At 41.4% G+C, this 24290-nt stretch overlaps 1 protein-coding gene across 3 annotated transcripts; it reads left to right on the top strand.

Moving 5' to 3' along the window:
* The first annotated feature begins 1289 nt into the window (after positions 1-1289).
* Positions 1290-24257, top strand: C28H2orf92 (chromosome 28 C2orf92 homolog). 3 transcript variants are annotated; one of them, XM_045519625.2, is made up of 7 exons: positions 1290-1478; positions 2621-2683; positions 12752-12835; positions 19467-19538; positions 20615-20728; positions 22122-22272; positions 23741-24256. In XM_045519625.2, the coding sequence occupies exons 1-7, from the start codon at positions 1385-1387 to the stop codon at positions 23871-23873; spliced, it is 711 nt and encodes a 236-aa protein (XP_045375581.2). In that variant the 5' UTR covers positions 1290-1384; the 3' UTR covers positions 23874-24256. The 3 variants fall into 3 exon arrangements, with proteins under 3 accessions (XP_045375581.2, XP_045375582.2, XP_074210633.1); XM_074354532.1 differs by having other exon boundaries at positions 1340-1478; positions 2237-2683; positions 23741-24257; XM_045519626.2 differs by lacking the exon at positions 19467-19538 and having other exon boundaries at positions 23741-24254.
* Positions 24258-24290: the final 33 nt, after the last annotated feature.

Here is a 24290-nt window from a genome sequence, read left to right as displayed (position 1 = left end):
ACTGATGTCCTTATAAGAAGAGGAAGTTTCGACACAGATGCCTATGGAGTGAAGATGTGTGAAGGTACAGGGAGAAGACAGCCACCTACAAGCTGGGGAGAGAGACCTCAGAAAGAACCAACTCCCATCTCGGAATTCTAGTTTTCAGAACTGTAAGATAATAGATTTCTGTTGTTTAAGCCAACCATTTTGTGGTGCTTTGTTATGGCAACCCCAGCAATCCAGTACCTCTGAGCTACTTAGAATTCCACTACATAAATTTTTTCCCCCCGCAGATCTCTTCCATCCCACCACCGCATATGAAGCAGGGCTGGCTACATAACTTGTGGGACTCAATGCATAATGAAAATGCAGCAGTAAAAAATATAGTTAAAGGTGCTAAAATATAAAGAACTTTTTTCTTTGAAAATAGTTTAATACTTATTAAATGTAACAGTGTAACCACGGAGGACCCTGTGGGACCTCCCAGGGTCAGACCTCTCCCCTATATCCTCTGCTGTAGTTCCTCTCTGAAGTACACACATAATAGTATCTCATGTTTATTTCCTCAGTTTTTCAGATGCCAAAAACCACCACCAAAGGGAAGAAATTAACTGCTTGATGATTGAGAGCCCATAGCCCCCAGACCTTCTGGCACCTAGGGGTTGATGGTGTTGACCGCCCTGTTCCCTCAAACAATTAGAGAATTGTGCATGAACAGATCACGTACCCTGTGACCCCCCACCCCCTTACCTGGCCCTTAAGTAAGCTTTGCCGAAATCTTTGAGGAGTTCAGGGTTTTCTTGGGCACAAGCCACCCCATCTTCCTTGCTCCGCCCTGCAATAAACCTTCCTCTGCTGCAAACTCCGACATTTCAGTTTGGCCTCACCATGCAGCGGGCACACGGACTTGCATTCCGTAACAATAGGGAAATTCTGATACATGAATGACAACATCAACTTATATTTTTCTTTACAATACTTTTGGTGTTATAATTTTATGTTACACAATAAATAACAATATCTTCGTAAGGGGATATCTTGATTTGCCATAAAATTTTTCTGGCTACTCTAGCTACTTGCAATTCATTTAAGCTGATTTAGTTGAGTTTCTGGGACTCAAAACTTGAGAGTTCTGACTGATATCCTACCGCCTTCCGTGCGCAGGGCATGCGGGGTGGAGGAAGGCGCCGCAGAGCCGGAAGAAGTGCGCAGACAGGCTGTTACCTCAGGGTCGCCAGCCGCCCCGCCCCTCCCTGTCCACAGGCCCCGCCCCCCGGGACGCCTCGCTTCCGCTTCCGGTGTGACGTCACAGACCGGCGATTCCGAAGTGTCCAGGAGTTCAAGGCTGTCACGTCTGAAGGAATTTAGGAGCTTTGCTTCTCTCTCGTGGTACACAGACTATATGGCAAAGAAGAGAGGAGCGGAGACCCTCTTCTTTGTTCTCTTCCTGGATTATTGGCAAAGTGCAGGGCTCCACCCTTTCCACCTGATCCAAGGTACCGTCACAGGTGTATTGTGGCCGCTAGCGACGTGGGAGGCTTGCCATGAACCTGAATCAGGCCGGAGCCGGTGTTCTCCTCCTCATACAGACTGGGAGGAAACCAGCGTTGCCACTGGCTTTGAGTTAAATGTTCAGATTCTTGAAGACACTTCATGAATGCTCTGTGGCACTCAGAATAGATGGGAGCTGTGGCCTAAAACTCCTTCATTAGTGGGTTTGTCCACTCCTCACTGGCCAGAGAAAAGGGCTGGCCCTGACCTTGAATCAGGAAAATGTGTCTGATCATAGTATCATGACCTCAAAAAAGAAAAGCACAATAATATAGCTCAAAATCCTCACAGGTTGCTAGTCTTTTAGCACAATTAATTCACATCCTTGATGTGGCCAGGTGAGGGTCAGCAGCAGAAGTCTTAATGTCCATCCACAACATCCTAGGGGAGATTGCTGATGTGGTCCATCTCTGTTTGCATCTTCATTTTCTCATTCCTCAGTGACAACATCAGGAACTCCATGTGCTTATCCAAGAGGTCAAGTCAGGGTGACCTCAGGCCCCTGAGCCCCTCCCAAATATAGATCCATAGTATGGATTAGGGCAGAGATGCAGTAGTATTGTTCCCTGTCCTCCAACACAAGAGAGCATCACGTTTCCAGAATGGTTGGTCACTGCTCGTTGGCCTCATTGCCTGTGGAGGAGAGAGTGTTTGTTGAAAGGACCATGAGTTGTGTGTTCATCTGTCTCTGTTCCTCCCACAGCTGAGCTCTGAGCATGACCTTGCTTGGAACCGGCACCGTTACTGCCGTTCATCACAGACAGCAGCACTGAGCCCGGAAGAGGGGAGAGTGCTTTCAGTCTGCAGGTTGCATCATTGAACTTAACCGTTCTCCTCACAGATCTCCAGTGGTTGGACATCTTTCCCTCCAGCCTTAGATGAGAAAACCAAGCCCCACAGAGCGTTACTGCCCAGGATCACGCAGTGTTCAAATGTACCAGAACCCAAGCCCAGCGCTCTCCCCTGGAGCAAACCAACTGTGTGATGGTCCTCTCAAAATACTACACCTGAGTGTGTGGATTTAAAGAGGATTACTTGCAGATCCAGTGAATGACTGACTCACAGCTAAGGTTTCTTTTCCCTACAGGTTCAAATACTGAATTTTCATCAAGTTCAAACAATTTGGACAAAGGTTTGGCTAAATTATTTGGTAAGTACCCTTCTCGTGTGAAACAGTCAGGCAGTATTTGAAGAGTCTTGTGCTTGTCCGTGGAGGTCTCCCATGTAACCTGTTCCTGCTGCTCTGATGGGAAGGAAAGTGCTTTACCTTGATGCTAGAATGAGTTCTCTAAGTGTCTGTTTCAGGGAATTAAGCAAAATTAGAAGCTAAACTGTTTCTGCTCCTTCAAGTGGGGTCCAGGTAGACCAGTAGTGCTTCCACCTGGGAGCCACTGGAACTGCAGTGTCAGACCCCACCCTGGACCAGCTGCATCACATCTGCCTTGATGAGGTGCCCAGGTGATTTCTGCACAGGGTAGAGATGAGTGAGGGCCCGAGGCTGAGACAGACCCTCTCCCAGGTCCTCAGCCCTAACTGAACATGAGAATCCTATGGGGAGATTGTGTAAAGTCCAGACCCATCCTCAGTGATCAGATTCTTTGGTGTGGGGTACACAAGTAGTTTCCAAAGCCCTCTAGGGGAGTCTATGCTGGGACTCATGCATCTACTCCAAGATTTGAGAAATACTGAGAAAAACTAAGGCCCAGGGAATTCCTCTTTAGCAGAGAGCTAAGACTGATGGAAAACATTTGAAAACATTTCAGCTGTCTGCTGAAGGAAGCCATTCAGATTCTAGAGAGATCTTTTTCTCTCTGGTGTCTGTGTGGTCAGGAGTGGACACTGAGGGCCATCTCTGGTCTGGGAAAGAGCTCCCAGCTGTAAGTGCTAATGGTTCCCTGTAGATTGGGAGCTGATAGATGTTCTGATCACAGAGTGATGCGTGCCATTCCTGCTTGGAAGGGGGACGTCTGTCTACACGGGAAGTGGATTGTTTGGCTGTCTCAGGTCAGGAATTCTGGGTTTGCCCTTCTTCTATGTGTGCTGTTAAAGAGGCTTCAGTAAACCTACACTACGTGTCTTGCTGACTGAGTGATGGGAGGTTACCGTGACGAAATGAACGATGGATGCAGACAGCAATTGTAGTTCTATCCATGCTTGCAGGAAGTCCTATCAAGGAAGGAGAAGACTTTTCTCTTGGCAGGTGCTGAGTGTCTCTGAATCCAGCCCCACATGTGTGAAAGGGGAGTGAGTGCATGTGAAGATGGGTGTCTGGTGCAGGGTTTGGAAGGATCCCATCCCCCCAAAGCCCTATTGACCAGCCCAGTGCCAGGCCAGTGTTGGCCTTGCCATTGGTGGACCACTGATAAACTAGCCAGGTTTTCTTTGAGCAACAGTTCAGGAACTTGTAGGTCAATGCATTTAACAAGGAAGGAGTTGTGAGAACTCATCACTTTACTAGCAATTACTTTTTTGGTGTCACTGTCATAAACACCTATTCCATCAAGTGAGTAGACCACCCTGCAAAGTACAACAGCCTTTGAAAAAGAACTCAGAGCAAATACCAAATCATTTGAACTTGTGATGGTCATTTCCTGTGGCTTAGCAAGTAAACCTGCAAAGGGAAAACAAAACTGTTCCCCCCCAGGGACAGATAGAAACCAGAATGTTTTGAAAGGGAAGGAGATCCCCTACTCCTAATTTATTCCTCCCTCAAACCTTCCCCTTTGGTAACCGTAAGTTTGTTTTCTATGTCTGTGAGTCTGTTTATGTTTTGTAAATAAATTCACTTGTATTAATTTTTAGATTCCATATATAAGTGATATCATATATTTGTCTTTCTCTGACTTACTTCACTTAGTATAATATTCTCTATAGGTCCATCCATGTTGCCGCAAATGGCCATATTTCATTCTTTTTTATGGCTAAGTAATATTCCATTATATATATATATATATATATTTATGGTATACATATATATGTATATACACATATGTATATACATCATATATATATATACATATATACACACACACACACACACACCATAAATTAGGAGTATGGAATTTAGATACACACTATTATAAATAAAATAGATAAACAACAAGGATTTACTGTATAGCAGAGGAAACTATATTCAATATCTTGTGATAATCTATAATGGAAAAGAATCTGAAAAATGTATATATAACTGAATCACTTTGCTATACACCTAAAACTAATACAATATTGTAAATCAACTATTCTTCAATTAAAAAATTAATTAAAAAGGGAAGGCAAAATTAACATATTTCAAGAAATGTAACTATGAAAAATTACTACCAATTTTATAAAGTTTTCTGAGCTTATAAAATTTGTTATTCTTCTCCACCCCCCACCCCAGCCTCCACCAGTTTTCACATATAACATTCATAAGTGAATTCTGAACACCATTTGTTGAAATGACCGTCTTTTCCTCATTGAATATTCTTGGCTCCCTTGTCAAATATGAGTTGATTATATAATATGCTAGGGTTTATTTTTGGCTCTTGATTCTGTTCCATTGGTCTATAGGTCAGTTTTTATGCTAGTAACATGTTGTTTTGATGCTGTAGCTTTATAGTATAGTTTGAAATCAGGAAGTGTGATGCCTCTAGCTTTGTTCTTGTTTCTCAGGATTGTTTTGGGTATTTGAGATTTGTGGTTCCAAATGAATTTTAAGATTTTTTTTTCTATTTCTGTGAAAAATGCCATTTGGAATTTTGATAGGGATTGCATTGACTCTATAAATGGTTTAGGGATGTATGGACATTTTAACAATGTTAATTCTTACCCATGAACATGGGATATATTTCAATTTGTTTCTGTCTTTGTCAGTTTATTTCGTCAGTCTTATAGTTTTCACTGTATAGATCTTTCACCTCTTTGGCTAATTTATTCCTAAACATTTTATTGTTTTTGGTGCTATTGTGAATGAGATTGTTTTCTTTCTTTCTCAGATGTTTCATTATTAGTGTATAGAATTGCAACAAAATGTTGATTTTGTATCCTGCAGTTTTACTGAATTCATTGATTAGTTCTAACGTTTTTGTTGGTTTGTTTGTTTTTCAATGGAGTCTTTAGAATTTTCTCTATGTAAGATCATGTCAACTGCAAAGACAATTTTACTTTTTCTTTTTTGATTTGGATGCCTTTTCTTTCTTTTTCTTGCCTGATTGTTCTGGTTAGATTTCCAGTACTGTATTGAATAGGAGTGATGAGAGTGAGCACCCTTGTCTTGTTCTTGATCTTAGAGGAAAAACTTTCAACTTTTCACAGTTGAGTATGGTGTTAGCTATGGGTTTGTCATACACGGCTTTTACTGAGGTATGTTCCTTTCATACCCAATTTGTTGATTATTTTTATTGTGAAAGGATGTTTGTTGTATTTTGTCAAATGCTATTCCTGCATCTATTGAGATGATCATATGATTTTTATCTTTCATTCTGTTAATGAAGTGTATCACATTTATTGATTTGCATATGTTGAACCATCTTTGCATTTCAGGGGTAAATCCCACTTAATCAAGGTGAACAATTCTTTTAGTGTGCTGTTGAATTCAGTTTGTTGAGAATTTTACATTTGTATTCATCAGGGATACTGGTCTATAGTTTTCTTTTCTTGTAGTATTATCTGGCTTTGGTATCAGGGTAATGTTGGTCTCCTAAAATGATTTTGGGAAGGTTCCTGCCTCTTAAATTTTCTGGAATAGTTTGAGAAATATTGACATTAATTCTTACTTAAGTGTTCGGTAGAATTCAACAGTGAAGTCACCTGGTCCGGGGCTTTTCTTTGTTGGAAAGTTTTTGATTACTGATTCAATCTCCTTATTCATCATTTACACTGTTCAGATTTTTCGTTTTTTCATAATTCAATTTGGTAAGTTATATGTTTCTAGGAATTTATCCATATTTACTATATGGCATATAATTGGTGTACAATTCTTCATAGCTGTTTCTTACGATCTTTTGTATTTTCTGTGGTATTAATTGTAATGTCTCCTCTCTCATTCATGATTTTGAGTCTTCTCTCTGTTTTTCTTAGTTGGCTTAGCTAAAGTTTTGTCAGTTTTGTTTATCTTTTCAATAAACCAACTTTTAGTTTTGTTAGTCTTTTCTATTATTTTTTCTGGTGTCTATTTCACTTGTTTCTGCTCTAAACTTTATTTCCTTCCTGCTACTAACTTTGGGCTTAGTGTGTATTTCTTTTTCTAGTTCCTTGAGGTATAAAGTTAGATTGTTTATTTTGTTTTATTTCCACTTTTATGGATATAAGTGACATACAGCACTGCAGAAATTTAAAGTATGCAGTATAATTATTTGACTTACATACATCATGAAGTGATTATCACAGTAAGTTTAGTGTTACTCCTTTATCTCATATGAATACAAAAGTAAAGAAATAGCAGCAATTTTTTCTCTTGTGATGAGAACTCAGGATTTGCTCTCATAACTCTCATATATAACATATAGAAGTGTTAATTATATTTATCATGTTGTACATTATGTTCCTAGTAATTTATTTTCTATCTTATTTATCTTATAACTAGTATCTTATAACTAGCTCTTATTTATCTTATAACTACTTATTTATCTTATAACTAGTTTATATCTTTTGACTGCCTTGATCCAATTCCACCTTCCTCCACTCTCAACCTCTGGTAACCACAAATCTGATGTCTTTTTCTATAAGTTTGTTTGTTTTGATGTATAATTGTCCTACAACACCGTGTTAGTTCCTGTTACACAACATAGTGACTCAATATTTCTATACATTTGAGACTGATGACCATGGTAAGTCTAGTTATGATATGTCGCCATACAAAGATATTACATGGTTATTGACTATATTCCCCACACTGTACATTTCATACTGGGACTCATTTATTTTGCAACAGGAAGTTTGTACCTCTTAATTTCTCTCATTTATTTTTTTCCCACACTTCTTCCCCTCTTGCACCCCATTGTTTGTTTTCTGTATCTTTAACTCTGTTTCTATTTTATTATGATTATTCATTTGTTTTTTATTATTCGTTTCCACATACAAGTGAAATTATACAGTGTTTGTCTTTCTCTTTCTCTGACTTATTTCAGTTAGCATAATACACTCTAGGTCCATAATCCATGTTGTTGTAAATGGCAATATTTCACTCTTTGTCATGGATGAGTAATATTCCATTGTGATATATACCACATCTTTTTTATCCATTCATCTATTGATGAGCACTTAGGTTGCTTCCACATCTTGACTATTGTAGATAATGCTGCAATGAACATGGGGAGGGGGAATATATCTTTTCTAATTAGTGTCATTAGTTTCTTCAGATAAATACCCAAGAGTGGAGTTGCTGGATCATATGGTAGTTCTATTTTTAATTTTTTGAGGAATCTCCATACTGTTTTCCATAGTGGCTGTACCAATTCACATTTCCACCAACAGTGCACGAGGGGCCTTTTCTCCCATCATTGTCAATACTTGTTATTTGTTGTCTTTTGATAATAGCTATTCTGTGAAGTGATATCTCATTATAGTTTTGATTTATTTTTGCCTGGTGATTAGTGATGTTGAGATCTTTTCATGCATCTGTTGGCTGTCTATGTGTGTCCTTGGAAAAATGTCTATTCAGATCCTCTGCCTATTTTTAAACCTTTTTTTTTTTTTGATGTTGAGTTGTATGAGTTATTTGTATAATTTGGTTATTAACACCTTATTGGATATCATTTGCAAATATCTTCTCCCATTCAGTAGGTGGCCTTTTCATTTTGTTGATAGTTTCCTTCACTGTGCAAAAGCTTTTTAGTTTGATCATTTATTTATTTTTCCTTTTGTTTCCCTTGTCTGAGGAGACATATTGCTAAGAGTGATGTCACAGAACATACTGCCTATGTTTTCTTCTAGGATTTTTATGATTTCAGATCTTATATTTAAGTCTTTAATTCATTTTGAGAGTATTTTTGTATATGGTTTGAGAAAGTAGTCCAGTTGGATTCTTTTGCATGTAGCTGACCAGTTTTCTCAACACCATTTATTGTATATTCTTACCTCCTTTGTCATAGATTAATTGCTAGTATAAGTATGAGTTCATTTCTGCACTCTCTATTCAAGTGGGCAAGATCATCTCAGTGAGGGATGTCCAGGTGTTGCCTTAGTCATTATGCCAGTTAATAAAGCACGTGGCTGCAGTTACCAGAAGACTTTAGTTAGTGGCATAAACACTGATTAGTTTATTTTCCTTCTGTTTCAAGCAGTCTGAGGGAGACAGCTGTAGCTCTGGTGCAGTGCTCAGTGACTTAGGTCAGGGCCTATTTCTCTGAGATCATCAGAGCCTTTCCTTATGTCTTATGTGCTTTTATCTTATGTACTTATGTCTCATGGTCATAAGATGGTTTCTGCAGCTCCAGACATCACATCTGCTCTCAAGGCAGGAGGTAAAGGGGTGTGGAAGTGCAGCCCCAGCACTACTTTCTCTTCCATCTGGAGGGGCAAGAGTCTTCCAGGGTCCCAGGAGTCTTTGGAGGAGATTTGCAAGTCCCTCAGCCCTCCCACCTACCAGGGAGGGTGGAAAGGAAGTGTTTTTCTGAGGGCTGGTCCCTGAGGCTCTAATCACAGTTAGGTACAGAAGGGGGCAAAGATGGCTGGTGATGGAATGCCATAGCTTCTGTGGCAGAAATCTCTTTTTTCTGTTACATACTAATGACATCTTTGTTTCCTTTGTGTTTTATGTCTTTTTTCCTTACTTACCCACATATCTTTCCACCTGTGCAGGGTTCCAACGAGCAGAAAACAAGCAGTAATTACTAGCTTATCTAGGGGTTATTATAAATAAGATGGTGACTAGCAGTTTCCAAACACTTAGCCTTTGCATGATCCTCAGGGTGGCACTGTGTTAAGTGCTTTTACATACATTGTTTTATTCAATTTTCACAGAATTTCTATGAGTTAAATGCTCGTATCCCCAGCCTACCAGTGAAGGAACTGAAGCTCACAGAGGTGGAGTTATTTGCCCAAGATCACATTAGCTAAACAATAAAATCAGGATTTGCGTCTAGGTGTGTCTGCCACAAAAGCAGAATCTCACTGTGAGAAGCTTCCTAGGAGAGGCAGTAAGTCTTCATGGCAGAAAATGATGTGCATCGTGTAGAAACAGGAAGGAGGTTTGCTCATACAGAGGGACAGGTTGGGGACAGTCTCAGAACTGGGGAGAAAGACAGCAGGAGCAAGAAGAAAAATTATGACATTAGATATCCTGAGATTTGGGGCAGATTATCTAGCTGCAGATCTATAGAGGGCAGTGTTTCCTGTCTGGGACAGCGAGTGAAATCAAAATTATTCAGAAATGATTTAGAGAGACCAACTTCCCCTTTTTAAGACAAGGCATTTTACAGCATAACATTATCTAGCCATTGCCTTTGTATCATTTATTCACTGTATTTGTAGGCTACTTTCGGTACTAAGAGCAGAATATGTTAATCCTGGATTGCTGATATTAACATGCCTTTCTTTGCTTCACTTGAGATGAAATTCTGCTGCAAGTGTTTTCCAAAGTTCCATCTGATGAAACAAGAACAGCAGATAAATCAGTTACAAAGAGAGACGTGAAAGAAAGCAAGTATATGTCTTTAAAACTCTTAAGTGCACATTTTGGAAGGTCTTTGCTCAGTCAGACCTCGTTTACTGCTCTCCGCTTTATTGCTCGTTGTGGACATTGTGCTTTTTACTGAAGGTTTGTGAGAACCCTGCACTGAGCACGTCTTTTGGCACCATTTTCCCAATGGCATTGCTCACTTCTTGTCTCTGTGTCACATTCTGGTAATTCTCACACTATTTCAAACATTTCCATTACAATTATATTTGTTATGGTGACCTGTGAGCAGTGACCTTTGATATTATTACTATGACTCACCAAAGGCTCAGATGGTGGTTAGCATTTTTTAACAATAAAGTATTTTAATAAAGGTATTTTTTTTAAGACCTAATGCTGTTACACACTTAACAGACTACAGTATAGTGGAGACATAACTTTTGTATGCACTGGGAAACCAAAATTTCATGTGACTCACTTTTGTGCTATTCACTTTATTGTGGTAAGCTACAACTCGCCCTGCAATATCGAGGTGTGCCTGTATTGTATTGTTTGTACTGCCCTGTCATTTTAGCATTCTTTAAACCAGATAGGTGTGGGGCAAAACCAAACTGAGATGTGGAAGAAAGAATTGCCCAAAATATTCTCTATAACCTTCTAGAGATTATGGAAGTCTATAGTCCGGAGGTTGAATATCCCAGTATTTTGGGGGTGATCTCTGAAATTCAAGGGTCAGGCAGGTTCTCTCACCTTGAAGGGTGTTCAGAGGACAGGAACCAGGTTTGTAAGTGGTGTTCACTGTTCCTGGTAACACTTGATGTGAGTAGTGTAGTAACTGTATTCAACACACTTCGTAGTTCAATGTACATGTGTCCTAGTCACTGACTTGGGAGAGTGGAGCCTCCTACACTCCTCCCCATCACCTCCCCCTCCCCCAGCCTCTGGAAAGTATTTGCAGTGAGTAGCAGAGCTGATTTCTCCCTTTGTACTGATGCTCAAATGAGAAAGCTAAGGGGAAGGAGCTGACCCCCTATGCCAAAAACATGTACATCAGCCCAAATCACACAAGTGACAGAGAAATCCTTTCAGGTGGACACAGTGTGCATTAGGAAAATCTTACAACTGGGTAATTATTTGCCAGAATAAACCAGGCACGTGTGCCATGTTGAAATTATAAAACTACTAGCAAACCAATTTTATAACTAACAGACTCCTAATGGAGTTTATGAACCATGTGATTAAAACTGAATATTTTACTGCGTAATCATGATGGTGTGTCCTGCACAGTGTTTCTTTATGCTCCACTGGCTGATGCAATATGATGAACACATTTTTAGCAAAGTGCTTGCGTGATTGTCTATTCCTAACAATTCACCAATGTCTCACTAACAGAGAAACATACATTTGTTATTTATTGGATCAGAGTAGTCATACTTGAAATCATTCGGCATGCACCAGGTAGGCCTTCCTACCAATTTTTTTGTTGTTATAGAATTGAAAGCTGCCATGTGCACAGATTACTCAATGGCTATGCAGACTGTCTACGAGAAAACCGTGTGATAATTGGTATTGTCACTGGTTCTTAGTTAAAAGTTCAGATTCTTGCAGACACTTCATGAATGTGCTGTGCCTCTCAGAATAGGCAGGTGCTGTGGCCTGAAACTCCTTCATTAGGGGACAAGTTTCTCCTCCCGGGATGGGGTTGCCCACCCCTCAGGGGCCAGAGAAAAGGGCGGACCTTGACCTTGAATCAGGAAAGTGTGTGTGGACACAGACATCATAACCTCAAAAAAGAAAAGCCTGAAAATACAGCTCAAAATCTTCACAGGTTGCTAGTCTTTTAGCACAATTAATTCACATCCTTGATGTGGCCAAGTGAGGGTCAGCAGAAGTCTTAATGTCCAACCACAACATCCTAGGGGAGATTGCTGATCTGGTCCATCTCTGTTTGCATCTTCATTTTCTCATTCCTCAGTGACAACATCAGGAATTCCTTGTGCTTATCCAAGAGGTCAAGTCAGGGTGACCTCAGGCCCCTGAGCCCCTCCCAAATACAGACCCATAGTGTGGATTAGTGCAGAGTATACAGTAGCACTGTTCCCTGTCCTCCAACACAAGAGAGCATCACGTTTCCAGAATGGTTGGTCACTGCTCGTTGGCCTCATTGCCTGTGGAGGAGAGTGTTTGTTGAAAGGACCCTGAGATGTGTGTTCATCTGTCCCTGTGCCTCCCACAGCTGAGCTCTGAGCATGACCTTGCTTGGAACTGGCACCGTTACTGCCGTTCATCACAGACAGTAGCGCAGAGCCCGGAAGAGGGGAGAGCGCTTTCAGTCTGCAGGTCGCGTCAGTGAATTTTATCCCCTCTCCTCACAGATCTCCAGTGGTTGGACATCTTTCCCTCCAGCCTCAGATGAGAAAACCAAACTCCATGAGCTTTACTGCCTAAGATCATGCAGTGTTCAAATGTTGTACCGGAGCCCAAGCCCAGGGCTCTCCCCTGGAGCAGGCTAACTGCAAGGTGGTTCTCTCAAAATACTACACCTGAGTGTGTGGATTTAAAGAGAATTACATGCAGAGCCAATGAAAGACTGTCTCACAGCTGAGGTTTATTTTCCCGTAGATTATCCTCAACAAAAGAGCTTGAGAGATGCCGAGTTTGCATCAGGTTCAAATAAGCAAGAAGAACATTTGGCTCGACTGTTTGGTAAGTAATCTGCTCACGTGAAACTGTCAGGCTGTATTTGAAGAGTCTTGTGCTTGTCCGTGGTGGTGTCTCAGGTAACCTGCTCCTGCTGCTCTGATGAGAAGAAAGGTGCATTGCCTTGAGGCTAGAAGCAGTTTTCTAAATGTTAGAGTCTCAAGAAATTAAGCAAAATTAGAAGATAAAGAGTTGGAAAGAGTTCTGTTCTTCAAAGAGGGATCCAGGTAGCAGCGGCAGGGCCACCATCTAGGAGTCATTGGAACCACAGTGTCAGACCCCACCCTGGACCAGCTGCATCACTTCTGGATGAGATGCCCAGGTGATTTCTGCACCTGTTGGAGATGGATGAGGCCCCAAGACTGAGATAGACCTTCTCCCACATCCTTAGCCCTGAGGATGAGAATCCCCTGAGAGATTGTTAAAAAGAGACACATGATCAGATTTCCTGGCATGGCATGAGAACTTTGAATCAGTAGTTTTTAAAGCTCTCCAGTTGATTCTAGGCTGGGACTCACTGATCTCTTCCAAGCTTCCCATGTAACATTTGAGAAAAACCAAGGCCTAGATGGAAGATGGTGATGGAGGAAACTTCAGGAGTACATCTCTTCACCAAAGCTATAACTCAGCTGGCGAGTACTATCTTAAGCAACTATTTTGGAACATTGGATTTCATTTGAATACTTGCATCATCCTGGAAAGAGCTTGATGAAGAGTCTGGTAAATGTTAGTGAATTTCAGTATTTCATGTAGATCCTGCCATTCTCCATCCCCCAGGCCCATGGCAGGAAACCAAGTGGTTGGCAGCCCACATTCTCAGTGTGACTTGCTGGTGTCAGAATGGGCAATAGGGACCATGTCCTTCAAAAATTTGGGTGTGTATTGATCACAGCCTTTAATCACCAAGGGCTGGCACTGAGGGTGGCCATTATTTTACTCTCATGGTCTGAAGAGGCTTCCAAGAAACCTTGTTAAGGACATTAAAGAAACAGTATTTTTTGTTTTTCTCTTTTTGAAATATAGACACTTAAAGAAACCTTTGTCAGGCCACTGAGTGACCACAGAGATAACAAACTGGAAATTCAGCACCCATACACAACAAGGCATACACATTTTGCCAAAATAGTTTGAAAAAGTCACAAATGCATGGTTCTAGGCCTCAACAAGCAGAAATTGGTCATCTATGAGGAATGGGAGAATTAGATTTCCAAAGTTATCAAAATATAAAACTTGGAATGTTTAGCTCTCAACAAAAAAAATTACAAAACATACAAAGAAACAAGATAGTATGGCCTATTAATAGGAAAATAAAAAAGAATTGGACAGAACCCATTCCTGAGGAAACCTAGAAATTGGAATTATTCATCAAAGGTATTAAATCAACTGTCTTCAGTATGTTCAATGAGTAGAGGAAATGACAGACAAAGAACTTAAGGAAATCAGGAAAACAGTGTTTGAACAAAATGAGAATCTCAATAGATAAATAGAAATTATAAAAAGGAGCCAAAGAGAAATTCTAAAGTTGAAAAGTACAGTAACTGAAATGAAAAATTCACTAGAGGGATTTGGCAGCAGATTTGAACAGGCAGAATTAAGGATCCTTAACTTTGACTTTGGACAATTGAAAGTATCCAATCTGAGGAAGAGAAAAGAAAAACTGAAAAAAATAAACAGCACGAGGGACTGTGAGACACCATCAAGAGTAGCAACATACACAGTTTAAAAGTCCCAGAATGAGAAGAAAGAAAGGGATGGAGAAAATATTTGAGGGAATCATGCTCCAAAACATCCCAAATCTGATGATTATACACATCCAAGAAGCTCTACAAACTCCAGGCAGGATAAATAGAAGAGATCCACACTAAAGACATTGTAGTCAAATTGTTGAAACCAGAAGACAGAGAATCTTGTAAACATCCAAAGAGAAGAGACTCACTATGTACAAGGGATCCTCAATAAGATTAATGGCTGATCGCAACACAAAAATCATTGAGGCCACAAGCAGTGAAATGACGTATTTGAAGTCTTGAATGAAAAGTACTGTCAACCAAGAATTCTATACCTGACAAAACTATTCTTTGATCAGGGAGGAGAAATGAAGACATTTCCAGATAAATGTAACCTAAGAGATCTGCCCTGTAGAAATACTAAAGAGAGTACTTCAGACTGAAATGAAAGAATACTAGATAGAAATTCAAAGCCAAAAGAAAAAAAAATGAAATAATGGTGGTAAAGGTGACTACATGGGTGAATATAAAAGCCAATGTTATTGTCATTTTGGTTTGGTTTGTAACTTATCTCTTTTTCTAATGTGATTTAGAAGGCATGTACATAAAACAATCATTGTAAATCTATGTTAATGGGCATACAGTGTACAAAGATGTAATCTAAGACAATAACAACATAAAAGGGGAGGGATGGAGATATATATGAGCAGAGTATTTGCATGCTATTAAAACTAAATTGATACTATTCAAACTAGGTTGTTATAAGTTTAAAATGTTAATGAAAAAATAACAAAATTTGTTAAGACATGAAACCAAATAGCTAAATGGCATTAGTAAATTCTTCCTGATCAGTAATCACATTAAATGTAAATGAGTTAAATGCTTATTAAAGGACACAGATTAGCAAATGGGTAGAAAAAACCAGATCTATCTACTTGTTGTCTATGATAGACTTGGTAAAACGACATAAAAAGGTAGTAAAATGATGGGAAAAGGCATGCAAATAGCAACGAGAAGAGAGCTGGAGTGGCTGTATTATTTTCCAACAAAATAGATTTCAAATAAAAAAAAAATTTACAAGAGACAAAGAAGGACATTATATATTGATAAGAATTTCAATATACATAATTATAAACATATGCACATAGCAGCAGAACCCCTATATGAACCAATAATGGACAGAACTGAATGGAGAAATAGTTCTACAATAATAACCGGAGACTCCAGTACCCCACTTTCAGTAGTAGACAGGACTAGATGAACAATCAACAGGGAAATAGAAGACGTGACCAACACTATAAACCAATTAGACCTAATAAACTTACACAGAACATGCCACCCAACAACCGCAGAAAACACATTCTTTCCAGATGCATATAGAACATTCTCCAGGATAGACCGTCTGTGGGCCACAAAACAACTCTGAGTAAACTGAAAAAGATTAAAGTCATGTAAAGTATTTTTTCCTTCACAATGAAATGAGATGGGAAATCTACAGCAGTGGAAACACTGGAAAATTCACAAATATGTGGAAATAAAGCAACACACTCTTAAATAACCAATAAGAAATTAGAAATTGCCTTGAGATGAATGAAAGTCAAACACAACATACCAAAATCCCTGCAGCAAAAACAATGCTAAGAAGGAAATTTATAACTATAAATGCATACATTAAAACAGAAGAAATGTCTCAAATAAATAACCTATCTGTATACTTTGATAAACTATAAAAAGAATAGCCAACTATATTCAAAACTAGTAGAAGGAAGGAAGTAATAAAGAATCGAGTGGAAATAAATGAAATAGAGAATAGAAAAACAATAGAAAAAAATATATGAAACCAAAACTTGGTTCCTTGAAAAGGTAAAACTGACAAATTTTTAGTTAGATTGAATGAGGAAAAAGAGGGAAGACTCAATTAGTAGTTAAGAAATGTGAGGTTACTACTAATTGCAGAAATAAAAATGATTAAAAGAGAATACTATGAACAATTGTATGCTGACAAATTAGATAACTTAGAAAAAATGAACACAGTCCTAGAAACAAACTACCAAAACTGACTCAGAAGAAACAAAATTGGAATAGACTTGTAATGAATAAGAAGACTGAATCAGTAATCAAACCCTCCCAACAAGGAAAAGCCCAGGCTCAGGTTGCTTCACATTCACATCCAGGTGAATACTACCAAGCATGTAAATAAGAGCTGACACTAATGCTTCTCTAAGTCTTCCGAAAAATTGAAGGGGAAGAAACACTTCTTAACTCATTCTAAGAGGCCAGTATTACCCTGATACCAAAGCCAGACAAAGACAGTATAAGAAAACTATGGAGAAATATCACTTATAAATATAAATGCAAAGTCCCTCAACAAAATACTAGAAAACTGAATTAAGCATCATATTAAAAGGATTATATACCAGACCAAGTGGGATTTATTCCTGGAATGCAAGCATGATTCAACACAGGAAAATCAGTTATTGTAATAGACCACATTAACAGTGAAGTACAAAACCACATGATTATCTCAGTTGAAGCAGAAAAGGCATTTCAGGAATTCTGGGTTTGCCCTTCTTCCATGTGTGCTGTTAAAGAAGCTTCAATAAATCTGTACTACCTGGCCGAGTGATTTTGGTAGGTTGCCATGACTGAATGAATGCATGGCTGCACGTAGTTTTTGCAGTCCCACTCTCCACGCTTCCAGGAGTTCCTACATAGGAATGGGAAGGCTTTTCTCTTCTTGGCAGGTGCCCTGTGTCTCTGAATCCAGCTCCACATGTGTGGAGGGGGAGTAAGTGCATCTGAAGATGAGTGTCAAATTCAGGGTTTGGAAGGATCAGTGCCATGCCAGTGTTGGCCTTGGCATTGGTGGTCCACTGGTAAACTTGCCAGGTTCCTTCTGAACAACAGTTCAGGAACTTGTAGGTCAATGCATTCATCAAGAAAGAGGATGGTGAGAACTCATCATTTTAAATGAGTCCCTGTGATGGTTAACCTTTTCGTGTCCTTATTGTAAGCGTTTATTCCATCGGGTGAGTAGACCACCCACCAATGTACTAATAGCCCTTGAAAAAGGACTCAGGATATATACAAAATGAATGGAATTTGTGGTGATTATTTTCTGTGGCTTTGCAAAGTAAACCTAGAAGGAAAAAATAAAACTGCTGGCCCGAGGAAAAAAAGTAGAATACTAAAAACTTTAAAAGGGAAGGAGAAATAAATATATTTCAGAAAAATCATAACCATGAAAAATTAGGAACAGCTTGTAAATTAAGAGCTTTCTGACTTTTAAAAATCTTTTCTGCTTTATTTTTACCCCATTTTTATGGGCCCTCTTGGGGAAAGTCTCAGAGGTGAGTCAGAATGACAGCAGGAATAAGAAGGAAAATTATGACACTACATACCATGAGATCTGGGACAAAGTTTCTAGCCACGTATCTTTAGAGGTCAGTGTTTACTGCCCAGGACATGTAGTGGAATCACAATTTTTCAGAAATGATCTATGTGATTAGAATCTCCCTTCCTAAGAGAAGGTATTTTCGAGTATAATTTCACCTATCCATTGAGTTTGTAGCATTTATTCACTGTATTTATTTATTTTTATTTTTATTTATTTTTTTGACTTAAAAACAACAGAAATTTATTCTCTCTCAGTTTTGGAGGCCACAAGTTCAAGATCAAGGTGTTGGCAGGACCACGCTCCCTCTGCAGGCTCTAGGGGAGAGTTCTTCATGCCTCTCCCAGCTCCTGGAGGCTCCTAGAGCTCCTTGGCTTAGGGCTGCCTCATTCCAGTCTCTGCCTCTGCCTTCAGATGACCTTCTCATCTCCCAGAACTTACTGTATTTGTAGACTGCTTTGGGTACTTACAGAGAATATATGTCAGCCTTCCACTGCTGGTATTAACATGCCTTTATTTACTTCACTTGAGATGAAATTCTACTGCAAGGGTTTTCCAAAGTTCCGTATGATGCACCGTTTGATGAAACAAAGACAGCAGACGAATCAATTACAGAGAGAGACGTGAAAGAAAGCAAGTATTGTCTTTCAATCTCTAAGGGCACGTTTTCCTATAGGCTGAGGGGCTGTATTATATGTGACATGCTATCACTTTACCATTCTTTAAAACAGCTACTTGTGCAGCAAAGACAGATTGAGATGTGAAGGAAAGAATTGTCTGAAATCCTATCACTTCCAAGATAAAAGTGTGACTATCCCTCTACTTTGGGGATATCCCTCAAGTTCATGTGTCAGGCAGGTCCTTACCTTCTGAAGGCTATTCAGAGGATGGGAACTAGAATTCCAAGCGGTGTTCACCGTTCTTGACACCAGGAGCCCTGACTGGTGTAATAACTCCCGCTGGACACTCTTACACTTCCACGTGTATGACCTGGTTTGAGGCTAATCTCAGCTCTGGGTGAGAGCCGGTGCAGTCATTAGTACCTCATTCCATGGATGAGAACAAGACCCCCCCCAAAAAAAAAACCCACTTGTCCTGGGCACACCTGTTGAAATAACAAAAGTGCTGAATATACTTTTCCTTTTAAAGCAGCTTCATATTATTTTTTTTTTTAAGTAACACTTTGAGGATAAAGACAGGTATTTGATCCAAGGTCATAAGGATAGAATTGTGTATCAGAAATTTCCAGCAGTGCACGGAAGTGCCCTGTGTTGGAAATTTGCATACAAATGTGAATTTCCATTCCTTTCCCACAGCCTCTGCCTGGGCTCCAGCCTCTGTAATCAGCCATCAGCTGGTGCCACTCTCTACAATGACATACAAACTTTCAAATACACATTTCCAAGTACAAGCTGAATTCTATATTAGCATTTAACCACTTTAAAAAATAGACCCAAGGTGCTTGTGTGTACTGATAAAAACTTTTTCGTTATTTTTATGTGTTTCATCATCAAAGAAGCTGATTTTGATGGAAATTCTCCTGAATCAGAATTTTCCCTTGGCAGCGTGGACAGAATTTCCAACAATGGTAAATGCAAATGGATAAAATTGGAGTTGAGGGTCAACATGTAATACCTCTTCTTCCTCTTGCCTGAGTTCTGGACCAAATGGGAGTCTAAGCTAAGGGTCCAGCAGGTGGGGCTCAGACAGTCTTCTCCAGGAATACTGGGCTGGCTAATGTGGGTGCTCAACGAATGAGGAAGAGTGCTCTAGACGCTGGAAAGGTTTAGGATACCCATGACTTCTCCAAACCCCCACCGTGAGAGAGCTTGCTTTTGTAAAATTTCACAGCATAAAGAAGCAGATCAGGATGCTTGTTCTCTGCAGAGAGACAGAGAGATGGAGGGATGGAGAGACCTCTACAGTTGTGATTATCCTGCTGTTTGTGGGTTCCATTGACTGGGGTGTGGGCCTTGACTATACACCATCTTGCTGTGGTTCCTTCTTTATATCTTTAGTTGTGGGACGTCTTTTCTACAAGTCTTCAGGTCATTGTCACAGATAGCCGTTCCGTAGAGTTGTGGCTTTGGTGTGCCCATGGGAAGAAGTGAGCTCAGGGTCTTCCTGCTCTGCCATCTTGGCCACACACTTCAAGAAACATTTTTTTGGTAATACTTTGTGGTTTATAAGTTGTTTTCATGGACATTATGCTGTGAGATAGGTCTTATTACTCTGTTTTATACTAGTGGAGCCTGGGGTCATAGAGGCTCAGCGGCTGGTTGAAAGTTTCTTGCTAAGTCCTGTAAGTGTGGTCCCTGACCGGCAGCCAGCCTCATTCGGGGTCTCTGAGAAATGCACATTCTCACGTCCCCCACCCTACTGATTCAGAAACCCTGGGGTGGGGCCCAGAGATCTGCATTTTAACAAGGCCTCCTGGTGATTCTGATGCACACTCAAGCATGAGAACCACGGCCTTGGTCTACCCAGTAACCTGTTAGATTTAAAAAATCAACAAACTTAACACTGATGTAGTTTGGACTCTTCTCCAAGATCCTAGCTCCTCCCTTTGACTCTAGAAGTAATTACTTGCATCATGAAAACAGAACTAATCACAAGCTGATGGTTGTTTTTTGATGAACACATTTTGTTTTTTGTCTTTTGTAGGTCACAGTGCAGAGGAGAAGAGGGATAAAGAATCTTCTCTGTTCAACAGGGATGCAAGTGACAAGCAGTTAACCACCGTAGGTAAAGGAACACTTCAAGAAGCAATCAGTCCAGGTAATAATCCACACAGCATACGCTAAATAAGAACCTAAGTATGGATGACTTCAGAATGCATCTGTTTGCCTTTCATGGTATTTTAATGGACTAGATGTCAGCACACCTTTAATTTACCCACAAAAGCAATGACCTGCAGTTAAAATTACGAATTAAACTAACTCCAGGAATTTGCCCACCCCCACCTCCTCCACCTTTCAAAAAGATGCTTCTTTGCTGTTGCATCTACACAGCATGGGTCCTTCATCTCATGGGTGTCCTCACAGTCCCTACAGCACTGCACACGGATGCATTCCCACAATCCGGAGGGTTATATCCCAAAGGTTAACCTAGTCCCTGATCTTCACCCTCGGACTACCTGAGCCTGGGCCCATCCATGGTGGGTGGAAACTTGTCCATCATGGCCACGTGCTGGTACCAAGCCCAGTACAATCCTTCCATGTAGCCACTCGCTATCACAATTATACTGGTTGTCACCTCCTCTCTTTAAGAAATTAAATGCTGAATTATTCCAGTAGAGCCCTTAGAGTTGCTTGATGTGGTTGCCCCTTGACACAGGATTGATGAAGGTGGGTTGTCAGACATGCCCTGTTTTCTCCGCATTACCCCAGAAGGCACCTGGCCAGCATTCTCCTGCCTGCATCTCTGGTCTCCCTCAGCAGCTTCTCCACATCTGCTTCCTGTCATTGGACCTCTGTGCCCCATTTCCCTTTTCTTTTTTGGTCACATTACAAATGGGGTGACAGAAGCTCTGAGTCCCCATTGTCACCTGGGGTCTCCTTCCTTTGAAATTTAGTGAAGATTGCCTTGTACTCCCAAGCCCACATGCAGTGGCATTCCAGATCTACCCTCAAAATTTCCACATGAGCTCAGAATCATCTTGGCATCATGTTGCCTCATTTCCTGAAATTCCCCCAAGCCTGCACACACGAGGCAGGTTTCGTGTAGGGCAGAATTTCCTGAAGCTAGGGGTGGGGTGAGGGATGGAGGGATGGGGGCAGCAGAGGGGAGATCATGTCACTGCCCTGTGAAAAGCTTCAGACCAAATACCTGAGTCCATTTTTCCTAAAAGCCACCACAGCAGGGCTTTCCCACCTCCTGTGGTGGCCCTGCCTCTTCCGTCCATCCTCTCTTCCTCTCCTCACCTCCTGCAAACTCCGGTTGCTTTGCTGCTCGCCAGCTGATACCCTCAGCACCTCACCTCCACTACCAAACAGGTTATGAATGTATTTTCCTAAACATAGCCAGTTTCTTCCCCAAGAGGACTTCCAGAGCCAGCTGCTAAGATGCTAAGGTTTTCAATTCAGCTGTAAGCAGAACTAACAGGCTGTCCCTGCAGATCTGTACGGGGTCGTCCCTCTCTGTTTACTTGGCCACGTGTCTTCTCACTTAGCTGTTCCAAATAGGAGTGTGCCCTGTGTGCAGCTTCTGCATTTCCTCCAGCGGAACATCATCATCGCCGCGGTCTCGGTGGCGGGAATCCTCGTGGCCACAGTGTTGCTGCTGTTGGTGTTGATCACATACATCAGGAGGAAGCAGCCATTGTGAGTGGCTCTCAGCACCCACCTCCCTTCCCAGAGCTCACAGGGGTTTGTACTAGCATTGTCCCAGAGCTTCCTACTGACTGGGGATTTGGGAGGAGGGCAGGGACCGCCAAGCCTGCTGGTGCAGCAGCATCACCTGCGTGCTTTGTGATGCAGATAACCCAGCTGGCTGGTTTTGAGCACTGCCTTGTGGTCTTAATGCACAGCTGGGTTTTGGGTTTCCTGGCTTGGGCCGTGCTTGCCTCTGGAAAACCCTGCAGATCAGGTCACACCTCTTCCCACACTGAGGGCTACTGAGAGAGGAGATGGTACACCTTCTGGCTGAAAGATTGGAAAATAGGAACATGGACATAGAACAGAAAGAAAAAGTACAGCTCCAGGAGTGTGGGGAGGGGTGAGGCTCTGGAGGAGGTGAGAAGGGGCTGGTGTTCAGCTCATTCACGCTGGTACTGCAGCACTGGTTGTTGGAATATTGAGAGATGCCTGTATTTGTTGGTAAATGGCTCCTTCCCAGAGCCTCCCCAGACTTCCCTGTCTTCCCCATGATCCAGCAAATGAAGGGTTAATGCCTGGAGCAGCGGTGGCCATTTTGATTAGTCACTGCCTGTCTGCACCAGTTGTTAAATATTTCAGTTATCCCCTGGATGAGAGACTGAAGCACAAAGGCTGTAACCAGGAGCAGGCACAAGAAAGCAGAGTTTAGAAGATTATGCATTTGTAGTAATTGCACCTTGAAATGATGTGCTTTGATCTGCATCCCTTGAGACAAACCCTCCTGAGCGGAAGAGCAGCTCCCCAAAGCCCCTCAGGTCCTGCGCAACCCTGTGCTGAGTACGCAGCTTGTCCACAGAGAAACGGGCTGTGGTGGTGTTGAGAGGGGGAGGTGTCCACCCCCCACCCCACCCACCCCACTCTGAGACTGCAGTATTGAAATCTCCCCACGAGAGTGCATTGCTTTCCCTAAAGGTGTCCTTGAAAATGCCAAGGCTCCCAGGACTGGTAACCCATTCAGGCCAGTCACCACCACCTCACATCAGCTTTCTCCCTTGAAACCGCAGTGGGTCCCCTGAAGTGAAAGGAGAGCCTTAAAGGTGGCAGACGTGAGAGAAGACTAGAGTTCCTGGAAATAACCAGACCCACCTCACAGCTCTGGTGGGGCTTGTCCCTCAGACTCACCATCTCCCCTCCGTGTCTCTTAGAGGGAAAGACTGGCTCCACCCCACAGAGACTAAGCAAAACCGTGGGGAGCCTGCCTTCGTGATGAGAAAGTAGGGGGAAAGGACTTTCCCAGAGGCTCTGCGGTGCCCAGAGGCAAAAGGAATTTCGCAGACGACAAACCCTCCTGGTGGGAAGTCCGTAGACTCCTGCCCCCCCAGAAGCTGCAGCCTCTGCTGCCTCCCGGGGAGCAGACAGGAGGAACCCCTCCGCGTGTAGCTGCGCGGTACAGTTCCTGTGTGTTTCCTTTCAGATACCCTCCGGCAAACACGACCTATAATATTTTTATAATGAATGGAAAGACTTGGTGGCAGACGTCTCAAGAAAAGAACGCCAGAAAACATTCCAGAAAACAGAAACCGCTGAAGGGTAATTCCAGTGTCTAGGCCAGGTGGTGGGGCCAGCCAGCCAGCACCACAAGCTGTGATGTGAGGCGATTCTCCATCCAAATGCTGTGCAGAGGCAACTGGATTTCTAGCTGTGAGGTGCACCCTACAAAACGCGTACCTTTTCCTCTCAATTTTGAATGGACCAAGGAAACAGTGTTTGACCACAGCATGCTCATGGTGGTCATGGCATTAAGGACTAGTGCAGGAGACTTAGCACATTTCCTCAGAGACTGACCTGACTAACCGTGGATTTATTTATTTATTAAAGCATTGATTCGTTTTTTTACAGCCATTCAATGAAAAGGTATTAATTGAACACTTACTATATCAAAATACAGGAGGCAACCAAAGATACTGGAATCAGGCATGATCCTGGCACATTTCTGAGGACATGGGAGACAGCTGGCTGAAGCT

This window comes from Camelus bactrianus, chromosome 28 (genome assembly GCF_048773025.1).
Source record: "Camelus bactrianus isolate YW-2024 breed Bactrian camel chromosome 28, ASM4877302v1, whole genome shotgun sequence".
NCBI lineage: Eukaryota > Metazoa > Chordata > Mammalia > Artiodactyla > Camelidae > Camelus > Camelus bactrianus.
This window is presented reverse-complemented; position numbering and strand designations above follow the sequence as displayed.